Source organism: Acomys minous (genome assembly GCF_964271855.1).
Source record: "Acomys minous genome assembly, chromosome: 20".
NCBI classification, from domain to species: Eukaryota; Metazoa; Chordata; class Mammalia; order Rodentia; family Muridae; genus Acomys; species Acomys minous.
The window spans coordinates 26,576,125-26,600,094 of NC_140502.1; the positions used below are offsets into that span (position 1 = coordinate 26,576,125).

Here is a 23,970-nt window from a genome sequence, read left to right on the forward strand (position 1 = left end):
GAGGAGGCTCGGCCTTTGCTTTAGTAAATGAAGGGCCAGTGGATAAATGAAGTAAACACTTTGCAGGGAAAGTCTGGGGAGGTCCTCAGTGGGTCAAACACCTGCTACACAAGTGTGAGGAACTGAGTTCGAATCCTCAGACCCCATGTACAATCAAGTATGGTGGCATGTGCCTGTAATCTCAGTGTTGCTATCACCAGATGGAAGACAGGCAGGATACACATCCATAAACACCATACATGTGCACACTAAAAGAAAAAAATGTTTTTATGGTGAAATATTGAGAGCTCTGTGGAGAAAAGCTCATTAGAGTTACCATGAGAAGTCTGAAGGGATGGTCCAATGGGTACCTGGTAAAATATTGTGGCCGTGGGCGTCTGTAGTGAATAGAGGGTGACCACCTGCCCAGTGGGAGCTGCCTCACAGTCCCTCTCCAACCCTCCCAGCACACACACTCCTACCCTAGCCTGGGGGTAGCACTTCTGGCACACTTGGTTGACTCTGATTCTTTCTTTGAGGTTGAATTCCTTGAGAAGCTAGCCCTCTAGTTAGTGTACACTGCAGACAGAGTTGGGGCCCTGGGGAAGAAACAAACAACAACAACAACAACAACAACAAAACCCCAATGACCCTGGGTTTTTGAGCCATTTGTCCCAGTGCCCGTAGAGACTGGGGAAGCACATGCCTAGAATAAGAGCAGCCCCTGTGGACTCGTGTATTTGGATGCTTGTGCACCAGGGGCTGCTGCTACTTGAGAGGGGGTGTCACCGGGGGTGTGTCACCGGGGGTGTGTCACCGGGGGTGTGTCACCGGGGTTGCGGTGGGGTGGGTTAGTGGTGTTTCAAAAGCCCATGCCAGGCCCAGTGTGCACCTCTCTCCCCTACCCTGGTATCTGTCTGTCTGCCTCTGCCTGTGGGTCAGGATGTACTTCTCAGCTGCTGCCCCAGTGACACGCAATCTGCTATGGTCCTCATGCTAAAGACTAACCCTCTGAAACTGTAAGCCAGCCCCAGGTAAATACTTTCTTTCATAAGAGTTGCCTTGCTTGTGGTGTCCCTTCACAGCAACAGGACACTAAGACATCATGTGTGTGGGACTGGAGAGACAGCTCTGTAGTTAGGCACACTGGCTTCTCTCTCTCTCTGTCTCATTTATTTATTATGAATTAATATTCTGCCTGCGTGTACACCTGCATGCCAGAAGAGGGCGCCAGACCTCATCATAGGTGGTTGTGAGCCACCATGTGGTTGCTGGGAATTGAACTCAAGTCCTTTGGAAGAGAAGACAGTGCTCTTAACCACTGAGCCATCTTTCCAGCCCCACACACTTACCGATTTGGAAAGTCCGTCATTGTTTTTGTTTTTAAGAACAGGTCTCGCTGTGTAGCCAAGCTTGCCTTCAAGTGATTATTCTCTTGCATCAACCCCTGAAAGTGTCGGGGTTGCTGACACACACCAGCCACCACATCAGGCTCCAATTCCTTTGATGTTCTCCTAGCAATTTTGTTCGTGTCCTAGGAACCCTAAGCATCTCTGTGTGCTGACCAGGTACTGAGGGACAAGCTGGCAGGTCCCTCCCAGCCACCTTCGTGGTGATGCCGCAAGCGTGCAAACGAAGCATGAAACTTTCTGATTAGCAGATGTTTGCTTCTGTGAAGATCCTGTGGTAGCTGCGAACCTTTATCGCTTGTTTTAAGCAGTGAGATGAGACCATGAGAGACTGACTAGCCGTGGCATAAGGACAGGTCAGCAGACTGAAAAATGGAAGCACGCTGAGCTGTCTGTGGCTGTGAAAATCCCAAGCTGTGTCTGTGTTCTGCGCCACCAACCCCACAGTACCACTCAGACTCGCTTAGTCCCAGGCTTTCTCTTCTTCCCCTGGACTGACCTGCTCATTGTCAGCTGTTTTTTCTAGAATAGGAATTAACCTGGGCCTGGGGGTACAGGCTTGGAATCCCAGCCACTCAGCAGACTGGAGCAGGAGAATTGTAAGGGCAAGTTACAGAGAGAATTCAAGCCCAGCCTGATCAACCTAGGAAGACCCTGATTCAAAGTAAGTAGCAACGGCAAAGGCAGAGATGGGGGCATGATTTAGTGTTTATACTCTTGCTTAGAGTCCCCCAGTGAGGGGCTGGCGTGTGGCTCAGTGGTAGAGCCCCTGCCTAGAATCCCCCAGTGAGGGGCTGGGGTGTGGCTCAGTGGTGGAGCCCCTGCCTAGAATCCCCCAGTGAGGGGCTGGGGTGTGGCTCAGAGGTGGAGCCCCTGCCTAGAGTCCCCCAGTAAGGGACTGGGGTGTGGCTCAGTGGTGGAGCCCCTGCCTAGAGTCCCCCAGTGAGGGGCTGGGGTGTGGCTCAGTGGTGGAGCCCCTGCCTAGAGTCCCCCAGTGAGGGGCTGGGATGTGGCTCAGTGGTGGAGCCCCTGCCTAGAGTCCCCCAGGGAGGGGCTGGGGTGTGGCTCAGTGATGGAGCCCCTGCCTAGAATCCCCCAGTGAGGGGCTGGGGTGTGGCTCAGTGGTAGAGCCCCTGCCTAGAATCCCCCAGTGAGGGGCTGGGGCATGGCTCAGTGGTAGAGTCCCTGCCTAGAATCCCCCAGTGAGGGGCTGGGGCGTGGCTCAGTGGTAGAGCCCCTGCCTAGAGTCCCCCAGTGAGGGGCTGGGGTGTGGCTCAGTGGTAGAGCCCCTGCCTAGAATCCCCCAGTGAGGGGCTGGGGCGTGGCTCAGTGGTAGAGCCCCTGCCTAGAATCCCCCAGTGAGGGGCTGGGGCGTGGCTCAGTGGTAGAGCCCCTGCCTAGAATCCCCCAGTGAGGGGCTGGGGTGTGGCTCAGTGGTAGAGCCCCTGCCTAGAATCCCCCAGTGAGGGGCTGGGGCGTGGCTCAGTGGTAGAGCCCCTGCCTAGAATCCCCCAGTGAGGGCCTGGGGCGTGGCTCAGTGGTAGAGCCCCTGCCTAGAATCCCCCAGTGAGGGGCTGGGGTGTGGTTCAGTGGTAGAGCCCCTGCCTAGAATCCCCCAGTGAGGGGCTGGGATGTGGCTCAGTGGTAGAGCCCCTGCCTAGAATCCCCCAGTGAGGGGCTGGGGGTGTGGCTCAGTGGTAGAGCCCCTGCCTAGAATCCCCCAGTGAGGGGCTGGGGTGTGGCTCAGTGGTGGAGCCCCTGCCTAGAATCCCCCAGTGAGGGGCTGGGGTGTGGCTCAGTGGTAGAGCCCCTGCCTAGAATCCCCCAGTGAGGGGCTGGGGGCATGGCTCAGTGGTAGAGCCCCTGCCTAGAATCCCCCAGTGAGGGGCTGGGGTGTGGCTCAGTGGTAGAGCCCCTGCCTAGAATCCCCCAGTGAGGGGCTGGGGTGTGGCTCAGTGGTAGAGCCCCTGCCTAGGATCCCCCAGTGAGGGGCTGGGGTGTGGCTCAGTGGTAGAGCCCCTGCCTAGAATCCCCCAGTGAAGGGCTGGGGTGTGGCTCAGTGGTAGAGCCCCTGCCTAGGATCCCCCAGTGAAGGGCTGGGGTGTGGCTCAGTGGTAGAGCCCTTGCCTAGAATCCCCCAGTGAAGGGCTGGGGTGTGGCTCAGTGGTAGAGCCCTTGCCTAGAATCCCCCAGTGAGGGGCTGGGGTGTGGCTCAGTGGTAGAGCCCCTGCCTAGAATCCCCCAGTGAGGGGCTGGGGTGTGGCTCAGTGGTGGAGCCCCTGCCTAGAATCCCCCAGTGAGGGGCTGGGGTGTGGCTCAGTGGTAGAGCCCCTGCCTAGAATCCCCTAGTGAAGTGGTGGGTGGGGGAGGGGAGCAGGCAAGAAAAGTAGAAATTCGGCTGCTGATAAGGTTCCTGTGGTCAGTTTACAGCCCTCAACTGCCCAGCATAGGCAGTGTACCCAGTTTCATTAAGAGATTTTAGGAGTACAATACCTCATATTAGAGCATATATACATATATATACATACATATACATACATATATATATATATATATATAGTGTGTGTGAAGAATAATCTTAAATTTGAATTCTATACCAATGTATCAAAAATAAACTTATTTTGCATCAACATACAAAATTCTTTATCAATGAATTAAAAATGACCTTGTGACTAACAATTAAGGCCTTAAGTTGAGGAATAGACTCAACAATTTATTTTTTTTCTATCATCCGTATATATTTCTATATTCCCCCTTCTTTCTCTAATAGGAGATAAATCCCTGAGTCCAACCTTGTTTTCTCTCTGAATAAGACCAATAGTAACTTATAACCAACTCCCATATAACTCAAGTAGAACACAGGGTTGACCTCCAATATGTGGTGTGTTTGCAGGCTGCTTAGGATAAGTAAGTTATACAAGTTAATTTTCAGTTGATCAAATCACCGTCATGTCAGTTACCAGTCTATTTTTATCACAAGAATGTACATCGTAGATGTAACAGATAGATGTGATTTATAGATAAATAAAGTAGTTAGACAAGTTCTTAAAAAAAAACCCAGAAATCTACAGAATGTGACATTTAAAGATGTTTTTGTTGTTGTAAGGATCCTTTGACAACAAGACAGGTTAACCCCTGGCCACACCCAGCCTACCTCAGAGAAGACGATCAACACCAAAGAGCCTCCTTGTGGAGTTGGCTTCAAACGTGGCAAACCAGCCACTGGGCAAAATGTCCTCGTTTCAGCCACAAACAGAATTCTGCCTAAAAATGGGCAAGCTTGGATGCAGGCAGAGTCAACAGCCAAACTCTGCCAGACAGGGTAAGCAAGTCCTCAATAGTTCCTGCCTCACAAATATGTCTGTCAGATGTATTGGGCCAGAGGGCTGAAGATGATGCTCCAATGTTATAGAGAGTTTTTGGATGACTGTGGAGACAGCAAACTGTCTCTGTCATTTTTTTTTTTCACTTTGAAAGCTACTAACCTGCTCTTCCTGTTTACTTAAGTAATGAATTTTATTCCTTCTCAAATCTCTGATGGGGTAGAAGATGAGATAATTTTTTTACAATTAAGCTTAGCTGTTTATGGGCTAAGATATTTTTAGGTCTAGGTAGATGTTTTAAGTTGATAGAGATGATATAAGATAGTGATTTACATTCAGAATTCACCAAGATAGGAAAGATGCTTTCTTCAAGGCTGCCAAATACAAATATCCAAAACACTATGAATTCCCAATTGTTTCATGGTTCTTCTTGCTGTATGTAGTTTATTGTATATATGTGTAATAATATAAATGTATATGTAAAAAGTAGAAAATATTAAAAGAAAAAAACACTTTAGGAGAGTCTAAGGTCCTATAAGTAGCAGGCTTTCCCCGGCTGGAACAGGACCCGAGTGACCAATCACTGTTGAAGGAAGCTATTGTTGTCTGTCCCCAAAGGAGCGTTATAGTCACGGTCGATTGTGGCATGCACATTAGACAGGATGCCGGGAGCCAGGTGCTGGGAATCAGAACCAGAAGAGATGCAACCTCTGCAGAGTGCATGTCATTTCCCTGATGCTGGCTTTGTTGAGCTTGGAGTGTTTTTCCACACTGCTTACCAGGAAAACTCTTAAAAAATGAGCCGCGGGTGGGCCTTTCTGTGTGCAGGGGGAACAAAGCTGGGAAAGGCTGCACAAGGACCTCACTTCCTCCAGCTTGACACCACCACCGCCACCATGCGGTACAGCTGCCGTGGTGACCTTCAAAGACCTTGGCCCACAGTCAAGGCCAAAGAGTAAATAGAAAAATACCGACAGTTCGGTCAGTAGTAAGTTAACACCCCCAGCTGGGAAGTGACAGCAGTGGCCCCCACTGGAGATTTCAGTCACTGTGCCCTCTTCCCTAGGCTGCCCCGGGTTTTGGGGGGGCTGGGACTTACAGGATGAGGGAGGTTGGCTGGGCTTTGAGACCTTAAACTATTGTATCTGTCTCAGTGCCATTTATGCTCCAGTATGTAACCCAATAAGCTCACAGGCTTGGATAGAATCTTTCTCCTTTTTTTTTCCTTTTTGCTTATTTCATTATTCTTTATGTCTATTTATTTACCGTGTGTGTGTGCTTGCTCATGTGTCATGGCTCTCCTGTAGAGGTCAGAGGGCAACTAAATTGAGTTGATTCTCTCCTTCCACCATGTTGGTCTCAAGGATTGAACTCAGGTTGTCAGTCTTGGCAGCAAGTCTCCTCACCCTCCGAGCCATGTCACTAGTCCCAGAGAGCGGAAGTTTTGCTTTTAGAAAGGACTGGGAAGGAGTGTGGCTGGGTTGAGCGAAGAGGAAGGCTGAAAAAGAATCCTGTCTGGATTAAGGAGCAGTGCCTCGTAGTGAGTGATGCCGCCATTGCTAAGCCGTTCATCAGGTGGCTGGTTCTTTGTTTGTTTCTTTGTTGTTTTTAAATGATTTATTTCTTACATAGTACATATATATTGCTCTGCCTGTGTGTATATCTTCACGCCAGAAGAGGGCGCCAGATCTCATTATAGATGGCTGTGAGCCACCATATGGTTGCTGGGAATTGAACTCAGAACCTTTGGAAGAGCAGTCAGTGCTCTTAACCTCTGAGCCGTCTCTCCAGGCCCCCAGGTGGCTGTTTTAACACTCCCTCGATTGCATAGGGAGTAGTTACAGTGAGATTCTGTCCCAGAGTTAACTTGTCAGTATCCTTGACTAAGGACGCAACCACAGCTACAGTTCTTAGGCAGGGCAGCCATCCGACAGCTACCAGCCTTTTTGGTAAGTAGGCTACTGGCCTCTTCCAGGGCCCTAATCTTTGGGTTAGCACACCCTTAGACACTCCTTTACTTTCATCTGCAAGCAGATGGAAGGGCTTAGTTAGTGTCAGGGACCCCGGTGTGAGTGCTGACAAGAGAGCTGATTTGAGAGTCTCAACTGTCCGCTGATGCTCAGGGTCCACTGAAACTCATTCTCGTCCTTAGTTAACTCATAATGGCTTTGCAATCTCTGCAGTCTACAAAGCCCAGCTGACGCCAGGAATTCTCTCAGCCTGGGGTTTTTGGGGTGGGGTTTGTGGAGGATAGTGTCTTTCCTGGCTGGAGACAACCATCTTTGTCCATCCTTGAGGATGTATCCCAAATAGGTGACTCGGGACTTGCAAATCTGAGCCTTCTTGGCAGAGGCTGTATATCCTAGTTTGCCCAATATTTGGAGCAAATTTTCTGTTCCTCGGAGGCAGTCCTTTTCGGATGTGGTTGCAATGAAAAGGTCATCTCTGTATTGCTACAGTGTGACATCTGGGTTTTCCATCTGGGACTCACCCAGGTACTTCATGTAAGGCCTCATCAAAGATGGTGGGGGAATTCTTAAATCCCTGGGGAAGCTGTGTCCAAGTCAGTTGTCCGTTGATGCTGATGTCTGGGTGGTGCTACTCAAAGGCAAAATATTCTTGGCTCTTAGGGGCCAAGGGAAGGCTGAAGAAGGCATCCTTAAGGTCAAGGACCATGTACCCCCGTTTCTCAGGAGGCAAGGAACTTACAAGGGTGTACAGGTTAGGGGCGGTAGGGTGTGTCCATACCCACTTATTGACTTCTCTGAGGTCCTGTACTGGTCTGTAGTCAACAGGGAGCAAGGGCGTATTCCAGGCGGACTGACAGGCCCTTAAAACACCTATGCTTAGGAGCCTATGGGTGTGAGGCTTAATCCCCTCCTTGGCTTGCTGAGACATGGGGTACTGTCTGACTGCACCTGTGTCAGCCCCAGATTGAGTACAACAAATACAGGTGGCTGATGCCTCACCAACCCTAGGGCCCCCAGCCCCCGTTTCTGCCCAAGCTTGAGGATATCTCTGAAGCCATTTGATTAATGCATTTGAGGTTAAAGGCTTTTCATATAAACGATATCCATCTGCCAATGGTGGAGGGGAGCGCCTGGATGGGCTTCACATCTGAACTCAACAGTTGTGCCCCTTGTGACCCAAAATGCATCTGAGCTTTCATTTTTGATTGTAGGTCCCTCCCCAGCAAGGTCAGTCTGGAATTATCATAAAAGAGTGGGTTACCCAGCCCACACCTAAGCCCACTGATCTTCGGGTAGTCCATGAATACCGTTTGGTTCAGGGGGTACCCTGGGCCCAGGATCGCTCATTTGAAATAGGCCTATTGCATTTTAATCATGCCAAATGTTGAGCCCCGGTGTCCACCAAGAAGTCAGTTGGCTTCCCCTCCACCTGAAGGGACTTTGAATCCCGTCCCCGCTAGTCACTGCCCTCCCCTGCAAAAAGCACCGTGGACTTGTTCTTCCTCTGGGGCAGACTTTCAGCCAGCATCCTTCCTTACAATAGGCGCACTGATTCTTACCTAGTGGTGTTCTGCAATGTTCCCGGTCTCTCTTCTGCTCTCCGTCCTCGGCAATCTCCCTGAGCTGGCGCTGGCCGTCCTTGGGATCCACAGTTATGGCCAGCAACACTTTAACCAAGTCTCCCTTCTGTCTTTTTTCTGCCTTTATCAGCTTCCCCTCTGCACTATCCATATTATTGTACACTTTCTCTGCTAAGTCTAGAAGGATCTTTTCTCTGAGGTGTTCAACTTTGTGTAACTTCATTTTAATATCTGGTGCTGCCTGACTAATGAAAGCCATGGCCACTGTCGACTTATGATCCACGTGTTCAGGATCAAACGGTGTAGACTGCCTAAAAGCTTCCATTATGCATTCAAGAAAAGTGGCTGGGCTTTCATTTTTTTCCTGCCTCAAATCTTTAACCCCAGTCAAATTAGTGGGCCTCCTTGTGGCTGCCCTGAGATCTGCCAACAGAGCCTGGTGGTAGGCCCTGCCGTGCTCCCTACCATCTCCTGTGTTGTAGTCCCAGTTAGGTATGCCAAGGGGGGATCTGGCGTCAATGTCTGCAGGGTTCAGAGTAGGCACTCCTGTGGGTCCCAGAACCAATTTTTGGGCCTCCAGGAGGGTGTGTTCCCATTCCTCCGTGGTGCTCAGGACCTGTAAAAGTTGCCGACAATCATTGCACATGGGCTGATGGGTGAACAAGACCATTTCCAACAGTTTAATGAGACCCTTGGGATTCTCAGAGAAGAGAGCATTTTGGGATTTCCAAGTATAAAGATCAGAGGAGGCAAAGGGCCAATAGTGGTGAGGCTAGTTTCCTGCCTGGTCCATAGGGCTAGTGGCTCATAGGAAGAGGACACTGTTTGTTTGTTTGTTTGTTTGTTGTCCAGAGTAGGGAGCAGGGTGTCACGCAGCTCCGACTGACTGTGAACTCACCATGTAGCTTAGGATCACCCTCAGTCCATGGTCTCCTTGATTCAGCCTCAGGGTTGGGATCACAACTGTATGCTACCACACTTAGCATTTGTCCATGGGGCAATCCAAGACAGCTTCAGTTTGGGGCCCTGAGTTTAATCTTCACAGAGATCCCTTTCCAAATCAGGCCAGGGCCACAGTTACTCAGGGTTAGGGGACAGCCTTCTGAGGGGGCAGGGACAATTCAATCTGTCACACCACTCAAGGGAAAAGACTCTCAATATTCACTAAAAGTTACATATAGTTAAGAATTATTTTAGCGGCTGGCTTCACATTGGCCTCAAGCTTGGAAAAATGCAAGTGTTTATTGATGACAGTGTGATTACACAAAGTGCCATACATTCACAATATGAGATACTATACAGTAAGGAAGGTGGATGAATTTGCCACGTGTGTCAGCGTTGATGCATTGCCATGGACGCAGCTCCACGCAGAGCTAGAGGTGAGATGGCGCAGTGTCCAAGAGCGTGTACTGCATCAGAGGCCTGGGATTCCTAACACCCACAAAATATGGCTTACAGATGCCTGTAACCCGAGTTCCAGGGCAACAGAAGCTTCTGGTCTCTGCAGGCGACTGTCCTTATATACACAAACTCACACCCAGACTCATAAATATGCATAATTTTAAACTAAAATATTTTTAGACATATATATATATATATATATATATATATATAAATTATTGCCACATTTCTTCATGGAGAGCTGCATCAGACCAACAAGGAGAATTCAGAAATGTCCTGTCCACCCACAACTGAGCTGTTGGTATCTGCAAGACTAAGCAGTGGCTTAGGAGGGAGGACTGCCAGAGCAGAGTCCCCAGACTGTAAATCTAGCTGTGGTAACACCTGTGTGTTTTCCCAGGCCACAGGGAGGCTGTCTCCTGCTAGTTTTTCTTTTGTTTGGGACAAGGTCTCTCTAGGTAACCCCAGGGGTCCCAGAATTCACTCTGTAGACCAGGCTAACCTTGAATTCAGAGAGGTGCCTACCTCTGCCTTCCAAGAGCTTGGATTAAAGGCATGTGCCACTCACCCAGCTTTTTGCTGGTCTTGGATGCAATTTTCTATTTCTCCATCTCCACCTCCTCCTCCTCCTCCCCTTCCTCCCCTCCCTCCAGTGAGGAGGAGCTGAGGATAAGCAGCTGAAGGACGCTGCAGACTGCACGTGTGGGGAGTGTTGAGATAAAGCTGTTGGAGGCCCACAGAGAATAGTGAAGCATCAGCCTCTAAGACTCCGTGAACGGTCCTGATCCACCGCATACACACTGTTGATCTACTAGGGTCTCCCAGCACACTAGTGAAGTCTCAAAATGGATCCAAGGCCAAAGTGGTGACTGTTTCTGCTTTGTCTAGTCTCCTGAGGTGACCTTGGCCCCTCCCCCCAAGACATTTCCTTACAACTATGCCAACCTGATTATTTGCTACTAGTGCTTGAGGCTAACATGGGATGGTCTGATTGTCCCTTCAGACTTTTAAAGGCTTATACACTGAACAATAAACTTAGATCTGCATCTTTGAGTCTGGTCTCCAGAGTCTGACTCCCCGGATTCTCCGTGGGCTCTGCCTCCATTCACCCCCTTCCTGCCTCTGCGTGCCACACCATTCCTTATCCCCACACAAATGTACCTTGTATAAAGAGTCAGGTGTGCCCTGGTCCACTGGGTGTGTGCACGCAAATGTGTAGAATGAAACCAATTCAGCTGTCAACCCTAGAGTGAGAATGGGACACAAGCAAGGGTACCTAAGCCTTTCCAAAGTGGCCAGTGTTCCGGGTTGCTCAATGCAGTGGTAGGCCAGCAGGTACTCCGCCATGGGAAAGGCACTGCAAAATAGTTCACGCTAGAGTTTGGGATAGTTTCTGTTCGCCCCAGCCATGCTCCAGTCACCTCTGCCTTAGTAACTACTGCCATGTTTTGCTCTTTGGAGCGGCTGCCTGTCCTTATTGCACTGGGACCATCTGATCTTGGATCATCTTTGTGGGCTTCAACCACAGCTTGTTTCTGGCTCCACGTGTGCTCAGAGCTTTGGGACCTGGTCTTTCCTGTGTTCCTAGATGCCACTTAGGATAGCAATGAGGGCCCCTCTGACTCCTATCAATGCTATCATGATATCAAAGTTTGACAATTTTGTTGATTTTCATTGTGGGAAATATTAAACTCATAAGCATAGATGAAAATACAGTAGGTAAAATGCTAGTGAGCTGAAGTTTGCAGACTGGCTTATGCCACGAATGTAAAGATATGACATAGCAAGTCAGCACATGTAACCCCACTTATCAATAGATAAAAAGATGAAAAAATCTAGACAATCTCACATCAATCTGTGAGTAAAATCACCCAGGAAACTAGAAACAGAGGAGTGTGTTCTTAAACTGATAAACCAACGCTGGAGAGATGGCTCAGTGGCTAAGAGAACTTGCTGCCCTTGCCGAGGATTGGTGTTCAGTGTCCAGCACCCACTTCAGGTGGCTCACAGCCATGTAACTACAGATCCAGGGGATCTGGCGCCCCTTACGCCCTCTGAAGTTACCCGCACTCACGTGCCTACAAACACACACAAAAATAAAAATAATTTTAATCTTTAAAAAAATTAAACTGAGAGGCTGGAGAGATGGCTCAGAGGTTAAGAGCACTGTCTGTTCTCCCAAACATCCGGAATTCAATTCCCAGCAACCACATGCTGGCTCACAACCATCTATAATGAGATCTGGTGCCCTCTTCTGGCATACAGGCTCACATGCGGGCAGAATACTGTACAAATAGTAAATAAATAAATCTTTAAAAAAATAAAAATAAACTGCCTGACCCTTTACCTGGGCAGCACAGTAGAACTGGCCTGGGTGCACAAGAGCTTGAGAGCATGAGGGCAGGAAAGCCATTCTTGCTTGGCTGCCTTGAACAGGAGAGCTGGTCTAGCTCCACCTCTGTGCAAAGCTGCAGAGCTGGCCCTGGTGGCTCAGACGCAGGAGAGCTGGCCGACTGAACAGCGCAGCCACCACCCAGGCCCAGATCCAGGCCTCTGAGTTGGCTCACCCCAACGTCTATCCCATGTACGAAGGGCTGGAGTGCAGGAAGGGGCCTGTCCTGCAGATTCAAAGCTGCAGGACCTCTATGACACAGGGGGAGGGGGGGACAACAGGATATGTGAGAGGGTCCTGGTGAGGAGCCAGTACTGACATTGTAGCGGAAGCCAGAGGCCTCGGACCAGACCAACGACTCACTGCAATAAACATTTGCAAGTAAAGCTGTGTGGACAAAGGGATGGGAAAACGAGTGGGATTGGAGTGCATGATGTGAAATTCACAAAGAATCAATAGTTAAAGAATAAACTGGTACAGGAGCCACCATCCACGAATGTTACACAAAGAGAAAGAGTCTTTGTAGGCTAAAAAACGTGGACAATAACAGAAAAGGCAACAGCATCAAAGTATAAATCCAGAATTTCAAGAAAGAGAAAATAGGGCAGTAAATAAACAAAACAAAACCAAAAGCACTAAAAGAAAACTTCCCACTGAGTGGTGGTGGTGTGCACACCTTTAATCCCAGCACTTGGGAGGCAGAAACAGGTATATTTTTGAGAGTTTGAGGCCAGCATGGTCGAGGAGAGCCAGGGCCACACAGAGAGACTCTGGAGGAGGAGGAGGAGGAGGAGGAGGAGGAGGAGGAGGAGGAGGAGGAGGAGCAGGAGAAGGGGCAGGAGGAGGAGGAGGAGGAAGAGGAGGAGGAGCAGGAGGAGGACACGGAGAACATTCAGCACAATTGATAAGCGTAGGAACGATATTTGAGAGTGTTCAGGCTGTTTCCAGATGGTAGTTGAAAGGGCATTGGAAGCTCTTGCGGGGTGGGGGGAGGGGAAGAAAACAGCTATTTAATTGAGACTTCCACACAGCTACCAACCAATGCAATTAGCCATGTGGGAGCAAACAGTGTCTCAGAAAATCGCCCGTGAGCATCTTTTTTGGGAGGCTTCTGAAAGCTATTTCTTCCACCAAAGAAAAGTGAGTGAACCACTGTGGGCAGAGGCTGTCTGAAAAGAAGCAGCCGCTGGGGAGGCCATGCAGGCTGACCGGCTGGAACCTTGTAATTGTGGGGAGGGGTGGTGCCGCCGACAGACAATCAGCATTACCTCAGCCTGCCTCTAGTCCCCTTTAATAGCCATCCATTACTGATCTCCATGCCTGACCTAACGTCTTTGAGCTCTGCGTAATGCGTTTAGGGATGTTTTGCCTAGAGGACCACCAGCTTCCAGCCCCAACACTAAGAATGTTAATGACAGTGTCTGGTGTGAGAGATTTGCCCCTCTCTGGTGTCACCTGCTCACTTCAAGGCCCACCATCGTCGTCCGTGGCCCATCAAGTCCATGTGACTGCTTCTACAGTGGAACATGTCTTTTGGGGCAGCCGAGTCTGTGTTCCTGGTCCATGGCCACTCATATTTTGCACAGGATAAATGATCTCTTTTCATGTTTAATAAATTTTTAAAGAGATTTTTATTTTTACTTATGCACACATGTCGTGTGTGTCTGCGTGTCTCTGCCGAGTTTGAGAAGGTGCCCTCAGGTGACAAAAGAGAGCGTTTGCTCCCCGGGAGGTGGATTTGCAGGTGAGCCACTTAATGTGGGTGCTGGCAACTGAACTCAGGTTCTCTGATGAGCAGCAACGATTCTAACCACTGAGCCATCTGTCCATTCCCCTCTTTTCATGAGAAAAACAAAATGGTTACTGTGTATCACAGTGTGCTCAACTAGGCAAGGGCTTTTACCTGGCTTTCTGGCTCTGAATGAGTCACCCCTGTTCCCTCTGGAGTGAGAGCTGTGTTTTGAGTTAATCCCATGAATCAGAAGGGAAGAAGGGACACAGCATGACACTGAAGGGACACCCCGCTGCTCCTGAGTGGAGTGGCAGTGCAAACACACCAGAGTTTGCATTTTTTCTAATGGGGGAGAAAAGGGGCACAGTTAGTTCCAGCCACAAGGAAAAACACAAGCAGGAAACCCAACAACGGCCCGTGCGTGTCTCGGCTAAAGGCCATGCTCTTAGTTATTAAGGTACGCGTCACTGAAAATTAACTCGACAAGAATTGTAGGGTACGAGTTTGGGGAGGGAAGAAAAGTGTGGAAGAGGAGCCACACTGGTCGAATGTCCCCTCCAAGATCACGAACACTTGATTGCTGTTGCAAGGGTACTAAGAGAAGGGGCCGCAACGGGTTAGCTACCTCCAGAGAGGGTTCCTGATGTTTAAAGAGTGTGCATTACACACACACATGCACACGCACGCACACACACACTCAGGGCTGAAAAGTGATCAGTGGGTAGGCTGTCCTCAAACTCAGGGATCTACCTGCGTCTGGCTCCTGAGTGCTGGAATCAAGGGCATGTGCCATCCCCAGGGATAAGTATAAACAGTGTCTCAAGCAATAACAATAAGCAATAATCTCACACACCCCAGACCAGGGAAGACCATAGTATTTGGAGGCGGATGCCCATGAATGAAGAATTTTTCAATTAACTGTTTTTGTTTTTATTGTCCTCAGGTAGGGTCTCACTACACAGACCTGGCTCTCCTGGAACTTGTTATGTAAACCAAGACGACCTGGAATTCACAGCGATCCCCCTGCCTCTGTCTCCCAAGTGCTGGGATTAAAGGTGTGCACCACCACAGCTGGCGTAGTTAATTTTTAAGGTTAGTACACAAAGTGATAGGTTTTGGTATTGTCTTGTCATACAAACGTCTCGTTCACTATAATATTTTTTAAATTAAACCCTCTCCTACTGAACACCTCCATCTTCCCTAGATCCCCTTTCTGGTGCCCTCTATCCCCCCAAATCATCTCTTTTTCTGTTTTAGAATGACATGAATTTAAAGAGGACAGGGCGGGGTCTGAAGTTAGGCCCCAGGCTGCTCCTGGCTGACAGGAGCAGAAAGGAACTGGAAGGCACCGGCAGCCATCGGGATCGTGTGCCCCCTAGTGGTCAGAGTAGGCTTAGCCGCTCCTGGTAGAGAAGCTCATTGAAGCCGCTTTCCGCCACGCTCTGCGGCGCCTGTGCAGAGTCCTTCCAGCCCATATGGCCTTATAATGACCTGAGCAGGGTTCATCCAAGCTGGGCCAACTTAAAGAAATTATTTATATGCACGTGAGCGCATGGTGTGTGTGTGGGGTGTGCGTGTGTGTGTGTGTGTGTGTGTGTGTGTGTGTGTGTGTGTGTGTGTGTGTACCCTTGGAGGCTAGAACAGTCCCCTGGAGCTGGAGTTACAAGTGGTTGTGAGCCACCATATGGGTGCATGGAGCCAAACCCAGACCCACGGGAAGAGAAGTGAGTGCTCTTAGCCACTGAGCCATCTCTTCAGCTCCCTGGCCATTACCGATGCCCCATCCCAACTTGTCACCTTGGTCTGAACTAGAACAATCTGCTGAGCTTCTAAGACCCTCCGCCCTTCCCTCCCCGCCCCCTACTATGTCACAAGCTTCTTCTGTGTGTTTTTGGAGGAGTTTAAGCTCTCAGTTTATTTATTTATTTATTTTTTATTGATTCTTTGTGAGTTTCACATTACGCATCCTGTCCCACTCCTCTTCCCATCCCTTTCTATCTGCCTCTGTCCTTGCACCCTCCCCTCAAAAGAAAACAAAAATGAAGATAAACAAAGCATAGAGAACATTTCGTTATGGAGGCTGTAATGTGTCACAGTCTGCCCCACAGTGCATCCCTTTGCCCACACAGCTTTACTTGCAAATGCTCATTGCAGTGAGTCATTGGTCTGGTTCAAGGCCTCCAGCTTCTGCTGCTCTGTCAATACTGGATCCTCACTGGGACTCCTCTCAGATATCCTGTTGTTGCCCTGTGCCATGGAGACCCTGCAGTTCATAAATGGGGTAGCTGCTGGGATGGGCCAACTCAAAGATGAATTCTGGGCCAATGAGAGACTTTGTCACAAAGGTGGTGGGTGACATCCCTGGACTAACAGTAATTTTCCTCTTACCTCTGTGCATACATACATCTACACAACACAAGCATGTGTGCACTTACACACATGTATTAAGTACAAGAATTGATTGGAAAACATCCTGGTTAGTGTGTGTGTGCACACGTGTGTGTGTGTGTGTGTTGTTTTGTTTTCTGTCAATTTGACACAAGTTAGAGTTGTCTTGGAAGAGGGAACCTCAATTGAGAAAATGCCTCCATCACATTGGCCTGCAGGCAAGTCTGTGGAGGCATTTTCTTGATTAAGAACTTATGTGGGAGAGCCCAGCCCACTGTGGGTGGTGTCTTCCCCTATGACAGGTGGTTCTGGGTGCGTAAGAAAGTGAGCTGAACAGGCACGGAGAGCAAAGCACCCAGCAGCATTCCTCAATGGTCTCTGCTTCAACTCCTGCCTCCGGGACCTGACCTGACTTCCTCTGATGATGGGCTGTATATAATCTATATCCCAACTAAACCCTTTCTGCCTCATGTTGGATTTGGTCATGATCTTTATCACAGCAAAGGAAAGCAAATTAGAAACATAAAGTAGCACACCCAAGATATATGGAGGAGGTAGATGAGGCCTTCAAGAATATGCTCTTGGTGTTTGGCTGACCAGTAGGTTTCTGCTCTTTCCAGTTGGTCATGTTGCCAAGGTCTAGTCATCTATCTCTTTAAGGTTTCTTGTCATCTGTGCTGCGAGGGCATCCCAGAACTCACGCACAGGCTTGTTCTGTGACATCCAAATACTGTATAAGAATTTGTTAGTCAAACCCTAAGCACAGTGTATGTCTTCCTTCCTCCCAAGCTGACCCCTGGGAAATTTTCAGCATCTCCTTGGGGTCTAATATGAAGTGGTCCTTGATATGGAGATTTCCTGTCTCTCTTATCCAGGTTTCTAGCACAGGCTTCTCAAGTGATGTCTTTTTAAATACAAGGTTTCAAGCCAGGAAGGGTGAAGGGCAGGCCAGAGCATAGGCTTCTGACCTCTTGGTGGCCCTGCCTGTCGTGCTTTCATCACAATCTGTCCTCAGTGTCCACATCACCCTACGTCAGGTGCCCTGACTTCTGCACTCTGGCCCTGAAGATCCATGTGCCTGTGACTGGGTCCTCCTGAGCAATCTCTCAGCAAACCAAAGCTGAATTTAACAACTCATGTAACATCTCTACTGGAAGACCCTGGGCTCCCTGCTTTCAGGTACCTCTTGCACTGTGATGGGGGCCCGGAAGGAGTGGGAGGAGACCCAGGGGTTCTATGACCTCATCTGTCTCATCCCATCTCTTGGCAGGGTCGGGGAGCTGAGAGCACTGACAGATCCAGCCTACATCTATTGGACACTGGCCATGGCCAGGCCATGGTGGACATTGTTTAGGCAATACTTCTCACATCATCAAGTGGCTTTTCTTCTGGTTGCACTTGTCTTGGCCACCTTTGGTTATGGCTACTGGAACCAGAAGAGCCACAGTCACAAAAGTGAGCTAACCAGGGCAAACATGGATGATAGAGAACGCTATAGACTGAAAGATAAGCCATCATCAAAGTTGATCTATCCCCAGCCAAGAGTGTTTAAACCCACTAGGAGAGATGTCCTTGTTTTGTCCAGTTGGCTTGCCCCAGTTGTGTGGGAAGGGACTTTCAACATTGACATCTTAAACGAGCAGTTCAGACTCCAGAATGCTACCATTGGATTGACAGTCTTTGCCTTAAGAAAACACACGGCATATCTGAAGCAGTTCCTGACGTCTGCTGAGACGTTCTTCATGGTGGGACACAGAGTGACCTACTACGTCTTCACTGACGAGCCTCACACCGTTCCTCAGATCCCCCTGCATGATGGAAGAGAAATGACCGTCTTCCAGGTCCCGGGTTATGACCTCTGGCAAGACAACGCCATGCAGCGCATGGAGCTCATTAGCACTTATTCCAAGCGGCGTTTTCACAAGGAGGTGGCTTATCTGGTGTGTTCCGATGTGGATGTCAATTTCCAGCATGACGTGGGTGTGGAGATTCTCTCTTCTTTGTTCGCTACCCTCCATTTGAGCTTCTACATGGTCAAGCGGGAGCTGTTCCAGTACGAACGGCGGCCTGAGTCGCAGGCTTATATTCCAAAGGACGAAGGGGACTTTTACTACACAGGTTCCTTATTTGGGGGATCGGTGGCAGAGGTACACAGGCTCGCTAAAGCCTGTCACCAGATGATAGTAACAGATAAAATCAATAATATTGAGGCCGTGAGGCATGACGAGAGCCACCTGAACAAGTACCTACTTTACCACAAACCCACCAAGATCCTCTCTTCAGAATACATGTTCAGTGAACAGACAGCGTTTGATTGGTGGGTGAGGAGTCAGCTGAATGTGTTCAACCTCATCAAGCACGTTAAAATTTTGGACTTGACAAAGAATCACACATTTGCACACGATGAACCTGAATAAAGGCATCTTCAGAAACTACTCAGAGAAAGAGAGAGAGAGAAAGAGTGGTGAACACTCCGCCCTCATCATCCTCATAATGTGCTCCCTCTCTTTCGGATGTGCAGTGCCCACAGACACCACAAGAGGGCGTCTGATCCCGTGGAACTGGAGTTAAGACATTTGTGAGCAGCCCTGTGGGTGCTGAGAGACAAACTCTGGTTCCAGGCTATTTCTCCTGCCCCCATGCCCCCACCATCCTCTCTTCACTTAGAATCAGATTTAACAGAAAGGGTAGCTCTGCTTTTCCCTTAGTGCTGAGGAGAGTTGCCAACATCTCCCCTCAAAGCCCCAAATGTAGCAGAGTGCCATCACACAGGCAGGCAGGCAGGCAGACACACACACACACACACACACACACACACACACACACACACACAGACACACACACATGCATACATACACAGAGATCTGTCCCCCAAGTGCTAGAGTAAAAGCCTACACACTGCCCAGCTGAGAGGCACTCTTACCTGTGGTGTAAAGTTAAGCAGAATGCAGTTGGAATTACACTGGCGTAGGAACGTGGCAGAAGCAGGCTCCTTTATAGGTTCCATGACCTTGGCTGCCCAAGTATTGATTAGGGTCATAGCATCAGGCATGGATTCCCTTTCCAGCAAGCTTTAAGTTCAGCTGGGCAGCTGTTGGTTGCCACCAAGACATGAGAACCCACTGCTGCAGCTTTGGGGACGTTTCCAGGGCAGTCATGGCTGTGGCTCCTAAGTGTCACAACTGGACAGGACTATTGATTGCTCTTCTCCCTTGGCAGCTTGCACAGCTCCCTCTGGCGCTACAAAAGCTAGAGGGAGCTTCTGGGTCAGACCCACCTCAAGCCCTCCACGTCCTGTGTCCACAGTGCATGGCTGTCTTCAGTAGCAGGGACTCACCTTCAAGTTCTGGGAGGCAACCAAGGGCAACAGTTCCAAAGGGAGTTTCCAATGCCTGGCGCTGGGGTTTGTTAGATAATCTAAGCTATTGGAGGGGAGCACTGTCAGCCCAAGCAGTGTACTTTCCTTTAAACTCTATAGGTACATATACTCACACCCTTACATACATTGGATGTATATGTTTTTTGTTTTATTTTTTGCTTGTTTTGGCTTGTTCTTTGTTTTCCTGAGACAAGGCTGTTGTGGATTCACTTTTGGACCAGGATGGTCTCAAACTCACAGGGATCCACCTGCCTCTGCCTCCCTGAGTGCTGGGATTAAAGGCGTGCGCCACCACACCCGGCTTATTAGAAGTAATTTTAGGTAAATGAAGTAATATTCCCCATGGCTTTTTCAAACAGACTTGGTGTTATTTATGTCTCTTCCTTCCCTCTCCTTCACTGTTGTCTTCCTCACCCACACATCTAAAGCCCCCCTCCTTTCCCCCTTCCCTTCCATAGCACCCATGTCCTGCTACCCGCCTCTCTAGAGCTCCTCCCTGCCACCTGCCACAGGCCTTGGTTCTTTCCTTGTTTCTGTGGTTCCTCCAGGTTATAGACTCATATCTGAATATTTGGAGCTAGGATGCACAAATACGACAGAACATGCGACCTCTCTCTTCCTGCCTGAGTTCCCTCACTCAGTGCCAGCTGGCAGGCCAACGTGAATGTGAAAAAAACCTCACAAGGTCCCACCCTAGATGGAGATGTCCAGGCAAAGAACGACTCCCGAAAGGGGAGAACCAGTCCTCCCAGGAGTGAACCCCTCATTAGTTACCCAATACCAAGAGATCATCCCTAAAAACCTATGCATATACATATAAGCAACACTAAATGGATCTGGCAAGTTGTATTTATATGTGGATTCACTTTTATATGTGTGTGTGTAAACGTGATAATTAAAGCACAGGGGGCCATGAATCACAGACAGAGTGGGAGGGGTTGGAGGGAGGGAATGAAATTTATGAAAATTTCAGAAAACTGTATGTTCCATCAGCACTGGCAAGGGGGAACAAGAGGGTCCCTGGAGCTCAATGGCTGCCAAGTCCAGGTGGATCTGTGAGTTCCAAACTCAACAGGAGACGCTGCCTAAAATAACTAAAGTGGAGATTGATAGAGAAACTGACACAAAACACACACACACACACACACACACACACTTTTATATAGGTCTCTTGTCATACTGGTGCTATAAATCAGGCAGGGAAGTCAGTTATTTTCTTAGATGGCTAATACTTTTAACAGCTTCAGGGCCATCCTCAACTCCATCCCCCCCTCCATCCTCAACCCCATCCCCCCCCTCCATCCTCAACTCCATCCCCCCCTCCATCCTCAACCCCATCCCCCCTCCATCCTCAACCCCATCCCCCCCTCCATCCTCAACCCCATCCCCCCCTCCATCCTCAACCCCATCCCCCCCCTCCATCCTCAACCCCATCCCCCCTCCATCCTCAACCCCATCCCCCCCCTCCATCCTCAACCCCATCCCCCCCACTTTCATCCTCAACCCCATCCCCCACCTCCATCCTCAACCCCATCCCCCCCTCCATCCTCAACCCCATCCCCCCCTCCATCCTCAACTCCATCCCCCCCCTCCATCCTCAACCCCATCCCCCCTCCATCCTCAACCCCATCCCCCCCTCCATCCTCAACCCCATCCCCCCCACTTTCATCCTCAACCCCATCCCCCACCTCCATCCTCAACCCCATCCCCCCCTCCATCCTCAACCCCATCCCCCCCTCCATCCTCAACTCCATCCCCCCCCTCCATCCTCAACCCCATCCCCCCCTCCATCCTCAACCCCATCCCCCCCTCCATCCTCAACCCCATCCCCCCTCCATCCTCAACCCCATCCCCCCCTCCATCCTCAACTCCATCCCCCCCCTCCATCCTCAACCCCATCCCCCCCACTTTCATCCTCAACCCCATCCCCCACCTCCATCCTCAACCCCATCCCCCCCTCCATCCTCAACCCCATCCCCCCCTCCATCCTCAACTCCATCCCCCCCCTCCATCCTCAACCCCATCCCCCCCTCCATCCTCAACCCCATCCCCCCCTCCATCCTCAACCCCATCCCCCCCTCCATCCTCAACCCCATCCCCCCCCTCCATCCTCAACCCCATCCCCCCCCTCCATCCTCAACTCCATCCCCCCTCCATCCTCAACCCCATCCCCCCCTCCATCCTCAACTCCATCCCCCCCTCCATCCTCAACCCCATCCCCCCCTCCATCCTCAACCCCATCCCCCCCTCCATCCTCAACCCCATCCCCCCTCCATCCTCAACCCCATCCCCCCCTCCATCCTCAACCCCATCCCCCCTCCATCCTCAACTCCATCCCCCCCTCCATCCTCAACCCCATCCCCCCCTCCATCCTCAACTCCATCCCCCCCCTCCATCCTCAACTCCATCCCCCCCTCCATCCTCAACCCCATCCCCCCACTTTCATCCTCAACCCCATCCCCCACCTCCATCCTCAACCCCATCCCCCCTCCATCCTCAACCCCATCCCCCCCTCCATCCTCAACTCCATCCCCCCCCTCCATCCTCAACTCCATCCCCCCCTCCATCCTCAACCCCATCCCCCCCACTTTCATCCTCAACCCCATCCCCCACCTCCATCCTCAACCCCATCCCCCCCTCCATCCTCAACCCCATCCCCCCTCCATCCTCAACTCCATCCCCCACCTCCATCCTCAACCCCATCCCCCCTCCATCCTCAACCCCATCCCCCCCTCCATCCTCAACCCCATCCACCCACCTCCATCCTCAACCCCATCCCCCCCTCCATCCTCAACCCCATCCCCCCCTCCATCCTCAACCCCATCCCCCCACCTCCATCCTCAACCCCATCCCCCCCTCCATCCTCAACCCCATCCCCCACCTCCATCCTCAACCCCATCCCCCCTCCATCCTCAACCCCATCCCCCACCTCCATCCTCAACCCCATCCCCCCCTCCATCCTCAACCCCATCCACCCACCTCCATCCTCAACCCCATCCCCCCTCCATCCTCAACCCCATCCCCCCCTCCATCCTCAACCCCATCCACCCACCTCCATCCTCAACCCCATCCCCCCCTCCATCCTCAACCCCATCCCCCCCTCCATCCTCAACCCCATCCCCCCCACCTCCATCCTCAACCCCATCCCCCCCTCCATCCTCAACCCCATCCCCCCACCTCCATCCTCAACCCCATCCCCCCACCTCCATCCTCAACCCCATCCCCCACCTCCATCCTCAACCCCATCCCCCCACCTCCATCCTCAACCCCATCCCCCCCACCTCCATCCTCAACCCCATCCCCCCCTCCATCCTCAACCCCATCCCCCCCTCCATCCTCAACCCCATCCCCCCCACCTCCATCCTCAACCCCATCCCCCCCTCCATCCTCAACCCCATCCCCCACCTCCATCCTCAACCCCATCCCCCCACCTCCATCCTCAACCCCATCCCCCTCACCTCCATCCTCAACCCCATCCCCCCCACTTTCATCCTCAACCCCATCCCCCCTCCATCCTCAACTCCATCCCCCACCTCCATCCTCAACCCCATCCCCCCTCCATCCTCAACCCCATCCCCCCCTCCATCCTCAACCCCATCCCCCCCACCTCCATCCTCAACCCCATCCCCCCACCTCCATCCTCAACCCCATCCCCCCCTCCATCCTCAACCCCATCCCCCCCTCCATCCTCAACTCCATCCCCCCCACCTCCATCCTCAACCCCATCCCCCCACCTCCATCCTCAACCCCATCCCCCCCTCCATCCTCAACCCCATCCCTCCCTCCATCCTCAACCCCATCCCCCCCCCTCCATCCTCAACTCCATCCCCCCCACCTCCATCCTCAACCCCATCCCCCTCACCTCCATCCTCAACCCCATCCCCCTCACCTCCATCCTCAACTCCATCCCCCCCTCCATCCTCAACCCCATCCCCCCCTCCATCCTCAACCCCATCCCCCCTCCATCCTCAACCCCATTCCCCCTTCATCCTCAACCCCATCCCCCCTCCATCCTCAACCCCATCCCCCCCTCCATCCTCAACCCCATCCCCCCTCCATCCTCAACTCCATCCCCCCCTCCATCCTCAACCCCATCCCCCCCCTCCATCCTCAACCCATCCCCCCCTCCATCCTCAACCCCATCCCCCCCTCCATCCTCAACCCCATCCCCCCACCTCCATCCTCAACCCCATCCCCCCACTTTCATCCTCAACCCCATCCCCCCCTCCATCCTCAACTCCATCCCCCCCTCCATCCTCAACCCCATCCCCCCCACTTTCATCCTCAACCCCATCCCCCCCTCCATCCTCAACCCCATCCCCCCCTCCATCCTCAACCCCATCCCCCCCTCCATCCTCAACCCCATCCCCCCACCTCCATCCTCAACCCCATCCCCCCCTCCATCCTCAAACCCATC

At 51.2% G+C, this 23,970-nt stretch overlaps 1 protein-coding gene across 2 annotated transcripts; it reads left to right on the forward strand.

Annotated features, from left to right (window-relative positions):
- The first annotated feature begins 831 nt into the window (after nucleotides 1-831).
- LOC311591188 (histo-blood group ABO system transferase 1-like) lies at nucleotides 832-18,786 on the forward strand. 2 transcript variants are annotated; one of them, XM_084770574.1, is made up of 5 exons: nucleotides 832-2,052; nucleotides 4,495-4,710; nucleotides 14,730-14,878; nucleotides 17,050-17,353; nucleotides 17,445-18,786. In XM_084770574.1, the coding sequence occupies exon 5, from the start codon at nucleotides 17,500-17,502 to the stop codon at nucleotides 18,589-18,591; it is 1,092 nt and encodes a 363-aa protein (XP_084626700.1). In that variant the 5' UTR covers nucleotides 832-2,052; nucleotides 4,495-4,710; nucleotides 14,730-14,878; nucleotides 17,050-17,353; nucleotides 17,445-17,499; the 3' UTR covers nucleotides 18,592-18,786. The 2 variants fall into 2 exon arrangements, with proteins under 2 accessions (XP_084626700.1, XP_084626701.1); XM_084770575.1 differs by lacking the exons at nucleotides 832-2,052; nucleotides 4,495-4,710; nucleotides 14,730-14,878 and having other exon boundaries at nucleotides 16,611-17,353.
- Nucleotides 18,787-23,970: the final 5,184 nt, after the last annotated feature.